General features: G+C 49.4%; 1 protein-coding gene across 1 annotated transcript; it reads right to left on the reverse strand.

Annotated features, from left to right (window-relative positions):
* Positions 1-12,691: 12,691 nt before the first annotated feature.
* LGALS7 (galectin 7) lies at positions 12,692-14,926 on the reverse strand. Its single transcript, XM_052656529.1, has 4 exons — positions 14,862-14,926; positions 14,377-14,465; positions 13,504-13,705; positions 12,692-12,870 (listed from the first exon to the last, which is right to left on the reverse strand). Exons 1-4 carry the CDS (start codon positions 14,874-14,876, stop codon positions 12,757-12,759), a joined length of 420 nt encoding a protein of 139 aa, XP_052512489.1. The 5' UTR covers positions 14,877-14,926; the 3' UTR covers positions 12,692-12,756.
* Between the last annotated feature and the right edge of the window lie 201 nt (positions 14,927-15,127).

Consider the following 15,127-nt stretch of genomic DNA (forward strand, 5'->3'; position numbering starts at 1 on the left):
CTGCCAGCTTGTCCCTGCACACCTCCCTCTGTGGGACGGAGGAAGGCAGGTTTGGGGAGACAGACGTCTTTACCTCTGTCTCTCTGTCTCTCCATCTGCCAGTTTCTCTCTCTACCTGCCATCATATCTCTCTCTTCTGTTTTGGCCTCCGTGTCTCTTTCTGTCCATCTCTCTTGGCTCATTTTGCCTTTTCTCCATTTTTTGTTTATCTGTGTCTGTGTCTCTGTATCTCCTGCTACCTCCATTTCTCTCTACACCTCTTCCTGATTCTCTTTCTCTCTGTATCTGTCTATCTTGTGCATGCCCCACTGTCTGTCCCTCGCCATTTTCCCCCCAGTCACCTAAAGGGACTTTGAGCCCTCGGGACTCCTGTCTCTCCCCTCCTCTACTTGGTTGAGGTCTACAAGGCAGACCTCACCTTGGTTGCCCCAGGTTGACCATGGAGGGGCTGCTCTGCACCTACCTGTCCTAGACTGGGAGCCAGGCCCACCAGAGGCCATGACACCCCATCCTGCCCATCTGTGGCTCAGGGCTCAGTGGAGCAGTATTTCCCCAAAAGGATGATGGAGCTTGGTGGAATGGCTGGAAGAAGGACTTTGGTTCTTGTCTTCTTTGAAGAAAGAATTCAGTGAAGAGACCAAGAATAACGTAAAAGATAAAAAGTGTTTATTAGGAGCAAAGCACCTGTAGCAGGGCAACAGGGATTGTGCACAATAGAGGTGGATTATATTGCTTGAATCGGAGAAGGCAATGGCACCCACTCCAGTACTCTTGCCTGGAAAATCCCATGGATGGAGGAGCCTGGTGGGCTGCAGTCCATGGGGTCGCTAAGAGTCGGACACAACTGAGTGACTTCACTTTCGCTTTTCACTTTCATCCATTGGAGAAGGAAATGGCAACCCACTCCAGTGTTCTTGCCTGGAGAATCCCAGGGACAGGGGAGCCTGGTGGGCTGCCGTCTATGGGGTCCACAGAGTCGGACACGACTGGAGCGACTTAGCAGCAGCAGGTTGCTTGAATAGGGACAGTTTTTAGGTTTTTTGTTTTGTTTTGTTTTGTTTTTTCCTGGCCAGTCATCTCCATATATGGTCCTGGTATGGGCACACATCTCTCAACCAAGATGGATTCCAGCTGGCGTCTTCTCCCTCCTTTTGTCTTTCCCCTAGACCAAAGGCCTTCTCTGTGCATGCATTGAGTTGGGAAAACCACAAGAATGCAGCGAATCAGGACCCACTGCTCCTGCTGGTATCCTATCTTGGAGCATCAGCAGGAGACCAGCTGCAGCTGCTCAGCCTGGGGCCTGATCTTCTGTCTCAGATCCTTCCTGAGAGACGTGGATCCCCCCAAATCTTATTGGGAGGATAATGGACAATGGTCCATCTTCTGTAGCTTCTTCAGGCTGACATTGGACTTATACATCCCACCTAATCAGGGCCATGGAACACTCTTGTCAAGGGGCCCCACGGCAGCTTCTGCTGTTTGGTTTGATTTGGAGAGTCAGGATTGGTTTCAGAGAATCACTGGAATCCCTCTATCACCATCATCTTGAATTGCTGTAACCTGGAAAAAACAAACTCAACAAGCAAATTAAAAAGACAAGCGTTGAAGATCAGTCTGTGAACAGCCTCTGCTCTACCCCTCAGATAAGGGGCTGTCCAAGGCCCCTCTTAACCCTAACATGGCCCAGAGGGACTCCAGAAAGTCTCTCCCCCGGAGTGGTGTAGGATGCTCAGGAAGAGCTAGGAAAGCATGTGAGATCAAACGCTGTTCTAATTGGCAAGTGAGAAGCGCAGTGAAGTTATGGGTTCAAGGTTTCCCACTGACACCAGTTACTGAGCAAATTTAGAGGAAAGAGGCCCATTTTGAGAAATCAGGATGGAATAAATGGCTCCAGTATTGATTAAAAATTTGATCTTCTGGACATAGTCTATGCTGGTCCAGTGGCTAAGAATCTGCCTGCCAATGCACAGGACATGGGGTTCGATCCCTGGTCTGGGAAGATTCCACATGCCAGGCAGCAGCTAAACCCATGGGTCACAACTACTGAAGCGTAGGCACCCTAGAGCCTGTGCTCTGCAACATGGGAAGCTGCTGCAGTGAGAAGCCCACACACCACAAGCAGAGAAAGCCCACGTGCAGCAACAAAGGCCCAGTGCAGCCAAAAATAAATAAATAAACAAAAAACCCAAAGTCGTTTAGAACAATTCTTAAAATTAATCTTATCTGCTTTGTTAAGGACCACCCAGGGAGAATTCCCTGGTGATCCACTGTTTAAGACTTTTCCCTTTCAATGCAGAGGACTCAGGTTCCATCCCTGTTCAGGGAAATAACTTCCTGTATTCTGTGAAAAAAAAAAAAAAAAAGGACTGCACAGGATTCCTCGATGGGGACAGACATCTCCTTGGGGGTAGAGGGGAGCTGCTGGAATCCCTGGGGCACCTCAGCTGTCCAGCATGGCCATTTCAGGAGCAGAAGCCCCCCCTTTCCCATCTGGGACTGAGGTCACTCCCTTCTCCAGAGCCTGGTCTCTTTCCAGGCTGAGCATGGCCCGGGGGGCTCCTGGAATCCACACGCCTGGTGGCAAGTTGACTTACATTTGAAGCATTCCCCCTTGTTGGTTTTACTTCCAGATGGATGGGTGAATCTTCCTGAACGCTTTGAGTTTTCCTGAGGTTGCAAAACGTGGCTGACAGCAACTGCTATCAGTTGAGCTTGAACCCTGGCCTGCCTTTTCTCAAACTGAGCTCTTTCTTCCTCTTCCTCAGTTTGATCTTGATTATTAAGTACCCCAAGGCCATAAAGAAGTCTGAGCACTGAAGAATTGATGCTTTCAAATTATGGTGCTGGAGAAGACTCTTGAAAGTCCCTTGGACTGCAAGGAGAGCAAACCAGTCAACCCTAAGGGAAATCAACCCTGAATACTCATTGGAAGGACTGATGTTTAAGCTGAAGCTTCAATACTTCTACCATCTGATGTGAACTCATTGAAAAAGACGTTGATGCTGGGAAAGATTGAAGGCAGGAGGAAAAGGAGATGACAGAGAATGAGATGGTTGGATAGCACCACCAATTCAATGGACATGAACTTGGGTGAAATCCGGGAGATAATGAGGGACCGGGGGCCCTGGCATGCTGCCGTCCATGGGGTTGCAAAGAGTCAGACACAACTGAGCGACTGAACAACAACAAAATTGCCTAGAAGGGGATTTCCCTCCTAAGTGATCCTGTCGCTGAGACTGCGCTCCCAGTGCAGGGCACCCGGGTTTGATCCCTGGTCAGGGAAATAGATGCCACATGCTGCAACTAAAAGATTTTAAAAATAAATAAGTATTTTTAAAAGTCTGTTAGGAGAAGGGCACATGTCCTTTGATTGTGCCTTCACCATTTGCCACTTCCCTAAGAGGACATATTTTCCCTGATCTGGGGTGATAGGAAGTCCCACTCTAGGTTACTCCAGCAGGACTAGTCTTCTCATCCTGGGGTAGCAGCCGTTGTAAACAAGCATAGGGGACCTGGGATCGGTCAGTGGAATACAAACTTGTAGGAGTAGGAGGGGCTCAGTTTCCTTCCTGAGAGTTGGTGGGTGTGGTTAGAGGATTGTCTAAAATGGAGGAGAGTACATATGGGAGAAAAAAAGCACGTGTGGAAGAGCTCACAGGTAAACCCAGAGTGAGCTGCATGCAATAGGGGCAGTTCTGTTGCTCAGTCGTGTCCGACTCTTTTGTGACCCCATGGACTGTAGCCCACGAGGCTCCTCTGTCCATGGGATTTCTTAGGCAAAAATACTGGAGTGAGTTGCCATTTTCTTTTCCAGGGGATCTTCCCGACCCAGGGATTGAACCTGCGTCTCCTGCATTACAGGCAGATTCTTTACCACTGAGCCACCAGGGAAGCCCAGGGGCAGCTTAAGTTGCTCATATAGGGGCAGTTTTCCAGGTTGTTTTTCTGGCCCAAGATCTTCATATTTTGTCCTGGAGTGGGCCCCCATCACTCAGCCAAGATGGCATCCAGCTGGCATCTTCTCCTTCCTTTGTCCTTCCTCTAAACTGAGGGCCTTCTCTGCACTTGTGTCAGGCCAGGAAATCCACAAGAATGCACAGAATCAGGACCCAGTGCTCCTGTTGGTACCCCATCTCAAAGCATTAATAGGAGTCCAGCTGCAGCACCTCAGCCTGGGGCTTATCTATCTTCCATCTTAGAGCTGTTAAGACAAATGGGAAAAATTGGTTTCAAGTGGCCAAAATTCACCAGTTTTCATCCCAGAAGCCTGTCCACTCTCAGCAGACAGGGGTGGGGGTGGGGGGGGGTCTCCTGCCCTAACAGAGCCTCATCTCCTCTGTGACACTAGATGAACTGCAGCCCTCTGGGATCTTTCCCTCCAGATGGACTGAAAGATATTGTCTGTGTCCTGGCTGTGTGCCCACCAAAGAGGGGTTATAAACAGGTTTTCTTCCTATAGGATTGCCAAGACCAAACCCTCACACAAGGCAGGTGGCAGGGTCAGAAGCCAGAGGCGTGCATGCATGCTAAGTCACTTCAGTCGTGTCCAACTCCCTGCAACCCCACAGATGGTAGCCCACCAGACTCCTCTGTCCATGGGATTCTCCAGGCAAGAATAGTGGATTGGGTTGCCACTTCCTACTTCAAGGGATCTTCCTGATCCAGGGATCAAACTGGTGTCTCTTATATCTCCTGCACTGGCAGGCTGGTTCTTTACCACTATCGCCACCTGGGAAGCTCAGGAGCCAGAGGGCCTGGGTTCAAATTTCAGCTCTGCCACTTAGAACTGTGTGTTGTGAGCAAGTCACTTAACTTCTCTGTGCCTCAGTTTCCTCATCTCTGTAATGGGGGTGATAATAAGACTTACCTCTGAGTGTTGAGAAACAAACAAGTTGATGTGCGGGACCTGTTCAGAACAGTGCCTGACACATAGTTGGTGACCAGTGAACCTTTAAGATCATGACTACATCCTGCGATCCCAACCATGGCCACCTACCACCACTGGCTCTGGAGGTCATCTCTGCCATTTTCCTGGTCACTTCCACCATTCCTTATCAGTTCTCTGTTCTCACCCCACGAGGTCACAGTGCTCTCCCCTTTATTTGCCCCAAAGTATCACTAACAGTGGCTGCTGTTGTTCAGTTGCTCAGTTGAGTTCAACTCTTTGCGACCCCATGGACTGCAGCACACCAGGCTTTCCTGTCCATCACCATCTCCCAGAGCTTGCTCAAACTCGTATCCATTGAGTCAGTGATGCCAGCCAACCATCTCATCTTTTGTCGTCCCCTTCTCCACTTGCCCTTAAGCTTTTCCAGCATCAGAGTCTTTTCCAATGAGTCAGCTCTTTGAATTAGGTGTCCGAAGTACTGGAGCTTCAGCTTTAGCGTCAGTCCTAGGGGAAAGCTTTTAGTAAAACTTGACTGACACCTTGTTAACTGTTAGATGCCCTGGGCTCCTTCCTGCTTCTCCCTTGGCCCCTCCTGAAAGGCCCCTCCAGGCTGCTGCTCTTCTTAGCTCCCCTCTGGCTGCCATGCTGCAGGACTCACATTCCACCGCCAAGAGTTTTTGTGATTACCACTCCCCAAATCTCTCCTTGAACCCAGAGTCAAATATGCTTTCCCCAGCCAAGCTAAGAAAAACGGACTGATGTTACTGGGCTGTTTGTGAACCCAGCGCTCCTTACCTCTTTCTGGAATCAGTCACCCCATTATGTTTGGGGGACCCACGGGTCCCTTATTCTCAAGCCACATGGCTCTGGTTGGGCTGGCCCCTCCCACCTGCTCCAGGGAAGCGCATGTGACTCAAGCCAGCCAATCAGTGCGCCTCACCACCCCCTCCACGTTCCTTGTTTCCAGGCCTGGAAGTGAGGACAGCGCTTCTCTTTCCCTGAGGCCCCTAAGCAGGGGGGATGAAAGCCCTGAGTGGCTCAGCTCTACCTGGGCCATGTTGTCAGGAGACCCTGCCTGAGAATGAGGACGCCGCTGAGAGAAGCAGAGCCAGAAATAAGATTCCCTGGGTGTGCTCAAAACCAGACTTTTACATTCAGAGTCAATAATTCTCTCTTTCCCATTTTTATTTATTTTTTTTGTCAACCAAATAAAACCTTCCTAATTCCGTTGACATGATCTCTGTAGCGGTGCACCAGCCGGAATGTTGATTAACTCATTTCCCTGTGGAGTAAGGAATCTGACACAGCCGTGGAGTCAGGGGTCCGGTGCCAATTACCCAATTTATACCCCTGCTTCCTGACCTAACCAGCAAAGTAGAGTGTTCCTGTCTCATCAAGTTAAGGAGAAAAATAAAAAGGTTTTGTCTGTAATGCTATCATGTAAATGAAGACATCCCATGGGGAGCAGATATTTGTTATAAATAGGATAGCAAGTGCTTACTATTTGCTGAGCACTTGCTGTGACTGTGTACACTAGGCACTGTCCTAAGCGCATCATAAATATGATCTCATTTAATCCACATACCAACCTTCAGAGATATCTCCATCACCTCTGGCAGCTATAGCAAACACCACAGACTATCGGCTCACACAACAGATGATTATTTCTCAGTTCTGGGGCCTGAGCATCCCAGATCAGAGTGTCAGTGTGGTCAGGTTCTGCTGAGGGCTCTCTGCCAGGCTTGCACATGGCCACCTTCTTGATGTATCTTCCCAGACAGAAGAGAGATCTGGGGTCTCTTCGTCTTCTTTTTTTTTTAATTTTAATTAAAAAATTTGTTTCTTTCATTTGGAAGATTTACAGTTTTTCATTGTGCTTAGTTCTATACCCCCCCTTTTTTTTTTCCTGGCTATTGCTGCGTGGCTTGTGGGACTTTAGCTCCCTGACCAGGGATTGAACTTGGTCTTCAGCCACGAGAGTGCTGAGTCCTCACTACTGGACCACCAGGGAATTCCCAAAGATTTCTTAAACAGGACACAAAGGCACACACCATAACAGAAAAAAAAACCCAAAAACTGATATTGTGGAACTCATCATTAAATACTTCTGCTCTGAGAAAGGCATGAACAGTGAAAAGACTTTAGGGTGTTTAGTCTGTTTACACAGAGGTGAATATATGTTACATATTCACAATACATATATTTGGCAAAGGACTATATCCAGAAAGTATAAAAAACTCATATATTAATAATAAGAAAGCAAACAATCCAATTAAAATTGGCAAAAGATTTGAATAAACAAGTCTCAGAATATACACATGGCTGCCAAGCATATGAAAGGATGCTCAACGTGAGTAGTTACAGGAAAATGCAAAGATGCAAATTAAAACTACAATGAGACACAAATACAGATCCACTTGAATGGCTACAATTAAAGAAACCAACAAACCTGGCCATACTACATGCTGACGAGCGTGTGAGGTACCAGAGCTTTCATTCATGGCAGGTAGGTATGTAGCATGGTTCAAGTACACTGGAAAACAATTTGACAGTTTCTTAGAAGGCAAACATACACTCATCATTTGACCCAGCAACTCAACTCCTAGGTATTTAATCAAAACTTATGCACAGGTACTTCCCCGGTGGTCCAGTGATCAAGGCGTTCTTTCCAATGCAGGGGATGCGAGTGGGATCCTTGGTCAAGAACCTAAAATCCCCCATGCCTCATGGACAAAAACCCAAAACATAGAAGCAATATTGTAACAAATTGAATAAAGACTTTAAAGTCTGTGCACATTTTAAAAAGTCTTAAAAAAAAAATACGTCCACACAAAGATTTGTCCACACCACTGTAGTTCATAATCACTAACACTAGAAACAACTCCAAAATCCATCAACAGGTGAATAGGTAAACTGCAGTGTGGTCATACAATGGATTACCATTCGGACAAAAAGAATGACTGACCACTACAGGCAAATACATGAATGAACTTCAGAAACATGCTGAACAGAAGTAGCCAGGCAGAAAAGAGCACGTCCTACACTGTTACACCAGGTTTAGAGCAAGAAAAACCAGTTTATGATGATAATAAACAGATCAGTGGCTACCAGTTGCTAAGGGTGCTTGAGAAGAGGTGTTGGAAATATTCTGTGCCCTGACTGTGATGCTAACCCCACAACCATATGGATTTGTCAAAACTCATGGCACTGTACACACAGGGTGAATTTTATTGTATGAGCAATATACCAAACAGCTATACTCTAATATAAAATAAAAAGTTTAAAAAAGAAAAATCAGACATACAGAAATCATTAATATGTATGTATTGTAAAAAAAATACACCTCAATAAAGCTGATATTAAAAATTGAAACAAGAAAAGAAATAAACCATGATTTCCCAGTGGTTTAGACCCCAGGCTGTGGAACTCCTTCACCTGGCTCTGGTCCCTGCTCCACCATCTACATGATATGTCACCCTGATCAGGTCACTTTACTTTCTTGTGCATCAGATGTCTCCTTTACAAAATAGGAATAATAAGACTGTACTATACTGCTGCTGCTGCTGCTAAGTCGCTTCAATCGTGTCCAACTCTGTGCGACCCCATGGACTGCAGCCTTCCAGGCTCCTCCATCCATGGGATTTTCCAGGCAAGAGTACTGGAGTGGGGTGTCATTGCTTTCTCCAATACTATACTGTGATCATGACCACATACTCATTTCACTGATGAAGTTAAGCTTGAGTGAGTGAGTGAAGTCGCTCAGTCGTGTCCAACTCTTGGTGACCCCATGGACTGTAGCCTACCAGGCTCCTCCCTCCATGGGATTCTCCAGGCAAGAGTACTGGAGTGGGTTGCCATTTCCTTCTCCAGGGGATCTTCCCGACCCAGGGATCGAACCCTGGTCTCCCGCATTCCAGGCAAACGCTTTAACCTCTGAGCCACCAGGGAAGCCCAGCCATAAAAAAGAACGAAATAACGTCATTTGCAGCAATTTGGATGCAGCTAGATTATAACTTGGATTGAAACTAGAGATTATCATACTAAATGAACTAAGCTAGAAAGAGAAAGACAAATACCAAATGATATCACTTATATGTGGAATCTAAAATATGACGTAAATGAACCTATCTATGAGACAAAACCAGAATCACAGACATAGAGAATAGATTGGTGGTTGCCAAGGGGGAGGGATGGAGTGGGAGGCTGGGATTAGCAGATGGGAACTATTATATATAGGCTGGCTAATGTAGGATATATACAGGATAACAAGGTCTTACTGTGTAGTACAGAGAACCATATTCAATATTCTGTGAGAAATCATAAATGGAAAAGAATATTTTAAAAAGGAATCTGTATGTATATATGTATGGAAAGCTGAATCACTTTGGTGTACAGCAGTGATTAACACAACACTATAAATCAACTATACTTCATTTTGAAAAAGAAATAATTTTTAAAATTAAAAAAAATTATTGTCTTTCTATAAATGAAAAAAAAAGTATCTATCTCAGAGTGTCATTTTGAGGACTGAACAAATGGTTAGCACAGTGACTAACACATAGTAGGGACTCAGGAAATATTGGCTAAATATGTATATAAATATATATATTCCAACTTCCCCAGAATGTACAATGTAGATAAATTATTACAGAAAAATGCCTGGACGGAAGTACACTAATATATCGAGCAGTTATTTCAGAATGGTGAAATTGTGGGTGATTCAAAAAATCTGGTTAAAGATTGTACGGTAAATAGGCATATATTTTCTAATCGCAATGGAGACTGTAAAGAAAGGTAAAAGCTTTGGGCTGTGGCACCCCACTCCAGTACTCTTGCTTGGAAAATCCCATGGATGGAGGAGCCTGGTAGGCTGCAGTCTATGGGGTCGCTAGGAGTTGGACACGACTGAACGACTTCACTTTCACTTTTCACTTTCATGCACTGGAGAAGGAAATGGCAACCCACTCCAGTGTTCTTGCCTGGAGAACCCCAGGGACTGGGGAGCCTGGTGGGCTGACGTCTGTGGGGTTGCACAGAGTCGGACACGACTGAAGTGACTTAGCAAGTCCAAGGAAACTGAAAAACTAAAGTACGGTTTGCACGCTGGGGATGCTTTGACACCAATAGACATCCAGGGGGCCTCAAGTGGCCTAAACTGTGTTACTCCTTACAATGGAGCTGGGGAGCCAGCAAAGTGAATGAAGACGCCAAGTCCCAGTGTAGGGAAATGCAGCTGATTTTTGCGTGTTGAGTCCTTCTACTTTGCTGCGTTCATTCATTAAACTTTTAACAATAGGGTGAGGGGAACTTTGGGCTCCCCCAGTGGCTCAGCCGTAAAGAATCTGTCTGCAACGCGGGAGACACAGGAGATTCGGTTCGATCCCTGGGTCAGGAATTGCCTGGAGAATCCCATGGGCAGAGGAGCCTGGTGGGTTATGGTCCATTGGGGTCACAAAGAGTTGAACACGACTGAAGTGACTTAGCACACACGCACAGGGAAAATTTTAGGGACTCCTACTTATAAGATCATATCATATATATGATATAATTCATATATATATGTATTTCTTGACATGACAAAAAAGTTTTAAATATAACATAAACTTCAGTTTTTTTCCTGAGCGATTTATGAATAAGTTGCCAGTATATTGCCTCTTTACCTCCAAATACTTTACTCAGTATTTTGTGCAAATAAGAACATTCTCCACTATATACACGGTAAGAGAGAGATGAAACCTGGAAATTAACACAGATGAATCATTACCATCTACTGCTCAGAACCCAACCACTTTTGTGGTTGTGCCAGTAAAATGCCTTACTTTTCACTCTATTTTCTGAAATTTGTACCATATTGGTATGTTACCTACAAACATTTTAAAATGTTCAATAACGACATGAAAACACATACATAAAATAAAAATTAATTCACTTAACAATGAGCCCTGGAGTCCCACTGGATGCCAGACTGGTCTCTGCAGGGAACCCCTTATTCCGCTGTCCCCCAGAAACACACTCAGAAGGGCCGGGCATGGGGATAGGCAGCTGTAGTTGGAGGTTTGCAAAGTGCAGGAAAAGTTCCGGTCATGAAAGGGCTAGAACTGGCGCCCGGGGTTGGTGGTCCCACAGGATTTTGCACCCCTCTTCAAGGTGCTTGTGTAAGTCGCTTCAGTCGTGTCCGACTCTTTGCGACCCTGTGGACTGTAGCCCTCCAGGCTCCTCTGTCCATGAGATTCTCCAGGTAAGAATACTGCAGTGGGTTGCCGTTTCCCTTCTCGAGGGGCTCTTCACCGACCCAAGATTGCGATGTGGGCAGCGGCCAGGAGGGGGCAGCATGTCACTGGCTTCCCAAGATTCTAGGCTGAGAAACATCCAGCCAGGGGAGCGGCTCTGGACTTTTCCAGCTCTTGATATGCGGTGCGCGCTCCCTCCAACCTCTGTCAACTGCTTGAGACCCTCCGCCGCTGCGAGCACCTCAGAGAGGGTGCGGGAGTCGGCGGGGTGGGGGGCGCTCCCGTGGTATGGGCTCCTCTCCCCACAGTGGCCAGAAAATCCCCACCTGGCACTCGGGGCTGACTTGGCTTCTGAGTGTACCTGAAGCCCCCGTAACCCCCTCCAGGATCCCTGGGGGAAGGGGCAGTTCAGGACCATCAGGCGAGCCGAGGAGGAAGTGTGAGAACAGCGCCCTAGACGGCAGCAGGGACACAGAAGCCGGCACTTCGCGTTCCGGGCCCCGCCAGTGCGCGTCTGCCTCCGGGCGCGAACTGGGGGAGACGGTCCCATCTCGGGGCAACGCCCTGAGATCCCAACGCCCGGATCCCTTCCAAGCCTGAACCCGCCCCAGCGGAAGGCTGGAAAGCCTGGGGAGCCAGGAAGCGGGGGCAGCTGCACAGAGAGGCCGAGATTCACACGTCATCTCCGCGAAACTGGGGTCTCCAAGGGACCTGTTTGCAGGCTGACCAACCTGGGGGTGGGGGGTGGCTGTTGTACCCTCAGAGGGGACGTCAAGGGTGGGCTTAGTAGTAATGCGTGCTCAGACTCTTTGCAACCCCATGGACTGTAGCCCGCCAGGCTCCTCAGTCCATGAGATTTCCCAGGCAAGAATACCAGAGTGGGTTGCCAATTCCGCCCCCAGATCTTCCAGACCCAGGGATCGAACCCGTGTCTCCTGCATCTCCTCCACTGGCAGGCGGGTTCTTTACCACTGAGTCACCTGGGAAACCCAAGGGAGGGCTTCAGTTCAGTTCAGTCGCTCAGTCGTGTCCAACTTTTTGCGACCCCATGGACTGCCGCACGCCAGGCTTCCCTGTCCATCACCAACTCCCGGAGCCTACTCAAACTCATGTCCATCGCTTTGGTGAGGGCTTGGGCTCCTCCAGACTCCCTCAGTCAACTCCACCGCATTATCACCTGGCTTCTCCGTAAAGTGCAGCAGGAAGGCGAGTCAGAGCCCCACTCCCACCCTCTACAAGTCTCCAGGAACAGAAATTGCCCTCGGAGATTCAGGGTCGACCCACCTGGGCCACTTTGTGACCCGTTGTCTTTACCTCTCTTCCCTGATAGCTCAGTTAAAGAATCCCCCTGCAATGCAGGAGACCCCGGTTCGATCCCTGGGTTGGGAAGATCCCCTGAAGAAGGGAAATGCTCCCCACTAGTATTCTGGCCTGGAGAATTCCATGGACTGTATAGTGCATGGGGACGCAAAGAGTCGGACACAACTGAGCGACTTTAACTTCACCTCTCTTAACTTGCTACTCTCGTCTATATGAAGGAGACACTGACACAGGGCGGCCCACAGATGAGCGACTAACGACTTTATTTGCCATCCAAGACCCCTGCCCCTCGGTCTCCGCCCGCCCTCCTGGGAAGGCTCAGAAGATCTTCACCAACTCCAGCTGCAGGTCCCCGCCCACCTCCAACGCGCGCACGCGCCCTGGCGGGATCCGGTACCGGAAGTGGTGGTATTCAGAATCTGCTATCACCGCCTGCAGGGGCGAGGAGACACTGCTTAAGGTTCCCCAGGCAACTGCGGGGTTATTCCCGGCTCGTACCCACACGGCGTGACCTGGGCACGCACGCAAGCCCCCATTGAGAAAGAGGTCTATTATTCAATGAAACTCCTTGTCATGAGGATTAAATGAGTTCATTGTTGACACCTGAGTGCTTTTTAAGCTTTGGCAGTGGATGCAGTTGCCAGGATTCCTGGATGCATCGCCTTCCTCGGACGCACAGAAAGTGAAGAACAGCCCGGGTGGTGGAGGGTCTTCAGTGACCACCCTCGGCTGGGACTTATTCGGGGTCCTGTCTTCCAAGTCGTCCATTCCCCTGTCCCAGAACTGCTACCTCAGACGCCAGTGGACAGGGAACAAGATAGAGGATGTCCACATCTTCCGGCTGGACTCCCACCCTTTGAGCACTTGGCTCTCACTCTCTCGTCCTTGCTACCCACACATGCCTGCCCTCTGACACTAGTGCACTTGCGCCAGGGGAGGTGAGGAACTGGGGAGGCCCTGCCCACCTTGGCCACGCCTTTGCTCCCAACCTCTGCCAAGGGCCTTCCTGGCCTTGCCAAGGGAAGAGACGTGGGTGTCGGAGCCCGCCCTGTGGAAGAGACGCACCTTGAAGCCTTCTTCGGTGGCAATGAGGAGGACGTCGAAGGGCTGCCCTCGCTGGAAGGGAATGCCTGAGCCCCGCTCCTCTGCACCCCAGGTGCCGCGCTCCAGGGTGTTGAAGACCACCGTGGACTCGTCCAGGCGGGGGTTGAAATGCAGGGCGGCATCACTGCCTGGTTCCTCACTGCACAGCAGGTTCACGTAGAACCTGGCAGATGGTGGAGAAGAAGAACATTGGATAGAGGAGTTACCCTTTGCTGGAGCACATCCATATTTATAGGAACCTGAGAGCCACACACCAGGGAAAGAGGGGAGATGGACTGGAGACCGTGGAGCCCGGATTCCAGGGCACCCAAAAACCAGTGGGAGACCCGGACACACATCCACCTAGACCAGGGCCTGGGTCCCCCTCATTTCCAGAGTCTGGGAGATGCCAAGGACTCATGGTCCTGAAGACCAGTGTGCTCCCGGTTCCCAGAGGGCTGGGACAATATCAGGGACCCCCAAATTCCCAGGCACTGTAGATTCTCAGAAATCTTGAAGATCTCCACCCAGGAAGCCCTAGGATTGATTGCCTAGGCCTCCTACATGCCCAGGGCACCTCTGATTCACAGGTTATATTTCCAGAGTGACTGTGGACTTGGACTTGTCATGAGATTGCCCTGGAACCCCCAAATTCTTTGATGTAGGGTCCCCACCTGCACAGTCATGGGACAGATAAGTGAAGACATCGGATTCCAGAAGGACAGAAATAGCCTGGGGATTCCAAGATCCTGGTGGGCAAAGTTGGCCTGGGGCTTTGTTCTCTGGGCTGTAAAAGTGGGGTTCACTGAGCCTGGAAACCTCCCACCCATTACTGCTGAGGCTCGGGGGTCTCACCTGCCAGCCTTGTCGGGGACTAAACCACGAATTCTCAACACAGTGCCCACTCGGATGCCCTCGGGCAGCGCGGTCTTGTGGGGGACGTTCTGCAGCAGCCAGAGTGGATCAGGGAGGCAGAGGAGAGAGACAAGTGGGTCAGCTGTGGGGAGAGCATGAGCAGGACCCAGAGCAGCAGAATCAGAGAGAAGAAAGGGCACAGAGACACGGGAAAGAGAGCCAGGGGCGCAGAGGAACACAGGGACTCAGCAGGCAGATACTCAGAGGGACAGAAAGATAGACAGCAGGGGGAACCAATGGGGGGAGGGGTGGGAGCATGGGGATGGACTGGGTGAGCCCAGAAACCACAGCCCAGAACATCCTGGCACACCGGGACACCCACTTTCTCCTTGAAACAGGAGCCCTCAGCCAAGCCCCAGCCCCTCCCCTCTGCCAGTGCAGCCTCGGGTCCAAACCCCTCAAGCCCCCACACCGCGAGTACTCACAAAGCTCCCGGCCATGGCTGCAACAGCGGGACGGCAGTGGCGGTGGGGGTATGGCTGCTGGGACCTTAAGTCAAAGCAGGGCGTGCCTGGCCCTGGTGACTCACCCTTTCCACACGCACCACCCACACCTGGCACAGACCCTGGCCCTGGGGCCATGCTGGCCCAGCACCCTCTTTCCAGGGCCTCTGATGCCCCTGCCGTCCTGAGGGTTCCCAGGTGTACAGTCCCTCCCCTTTGAGTTAATAGTGATAGGGACAGTTAACAAT

The sequence above is a fragment of the Budorcas taxicolor genome, chromosome 18 (assembly GCF_023091745.1).
Source record: "Budorcas taxicolor isolate Tak-1 chromosome 18, Takin1.1, whole genome shotgun sequence".
Lineage (NCBI taxonomy): Eukaryota > Metazoa > Chordata > Mammalia > Artiodactyla > Bovidae > Budorcas > Budorcas taxicolor.

Coding starts and splice junctions, on each gene's coding strand:
- LGALS7 (XM_052656529.1), bottom strand. Junction 13,706..14,376: donor GTCCCCGACAAGGCTGGCAG/GTGAGACCCCCG, acceptor ACCATCTGCCAG/GTTCTACGTGAACCTGCTGT. Junction 12,871..13,503: donor CCACCGAAGAAGGCTTCAAG/GTGCGTCTCTTC, acceptor TCGCCCCTGCAG/GCGGTGATAGCAGATTCTGA.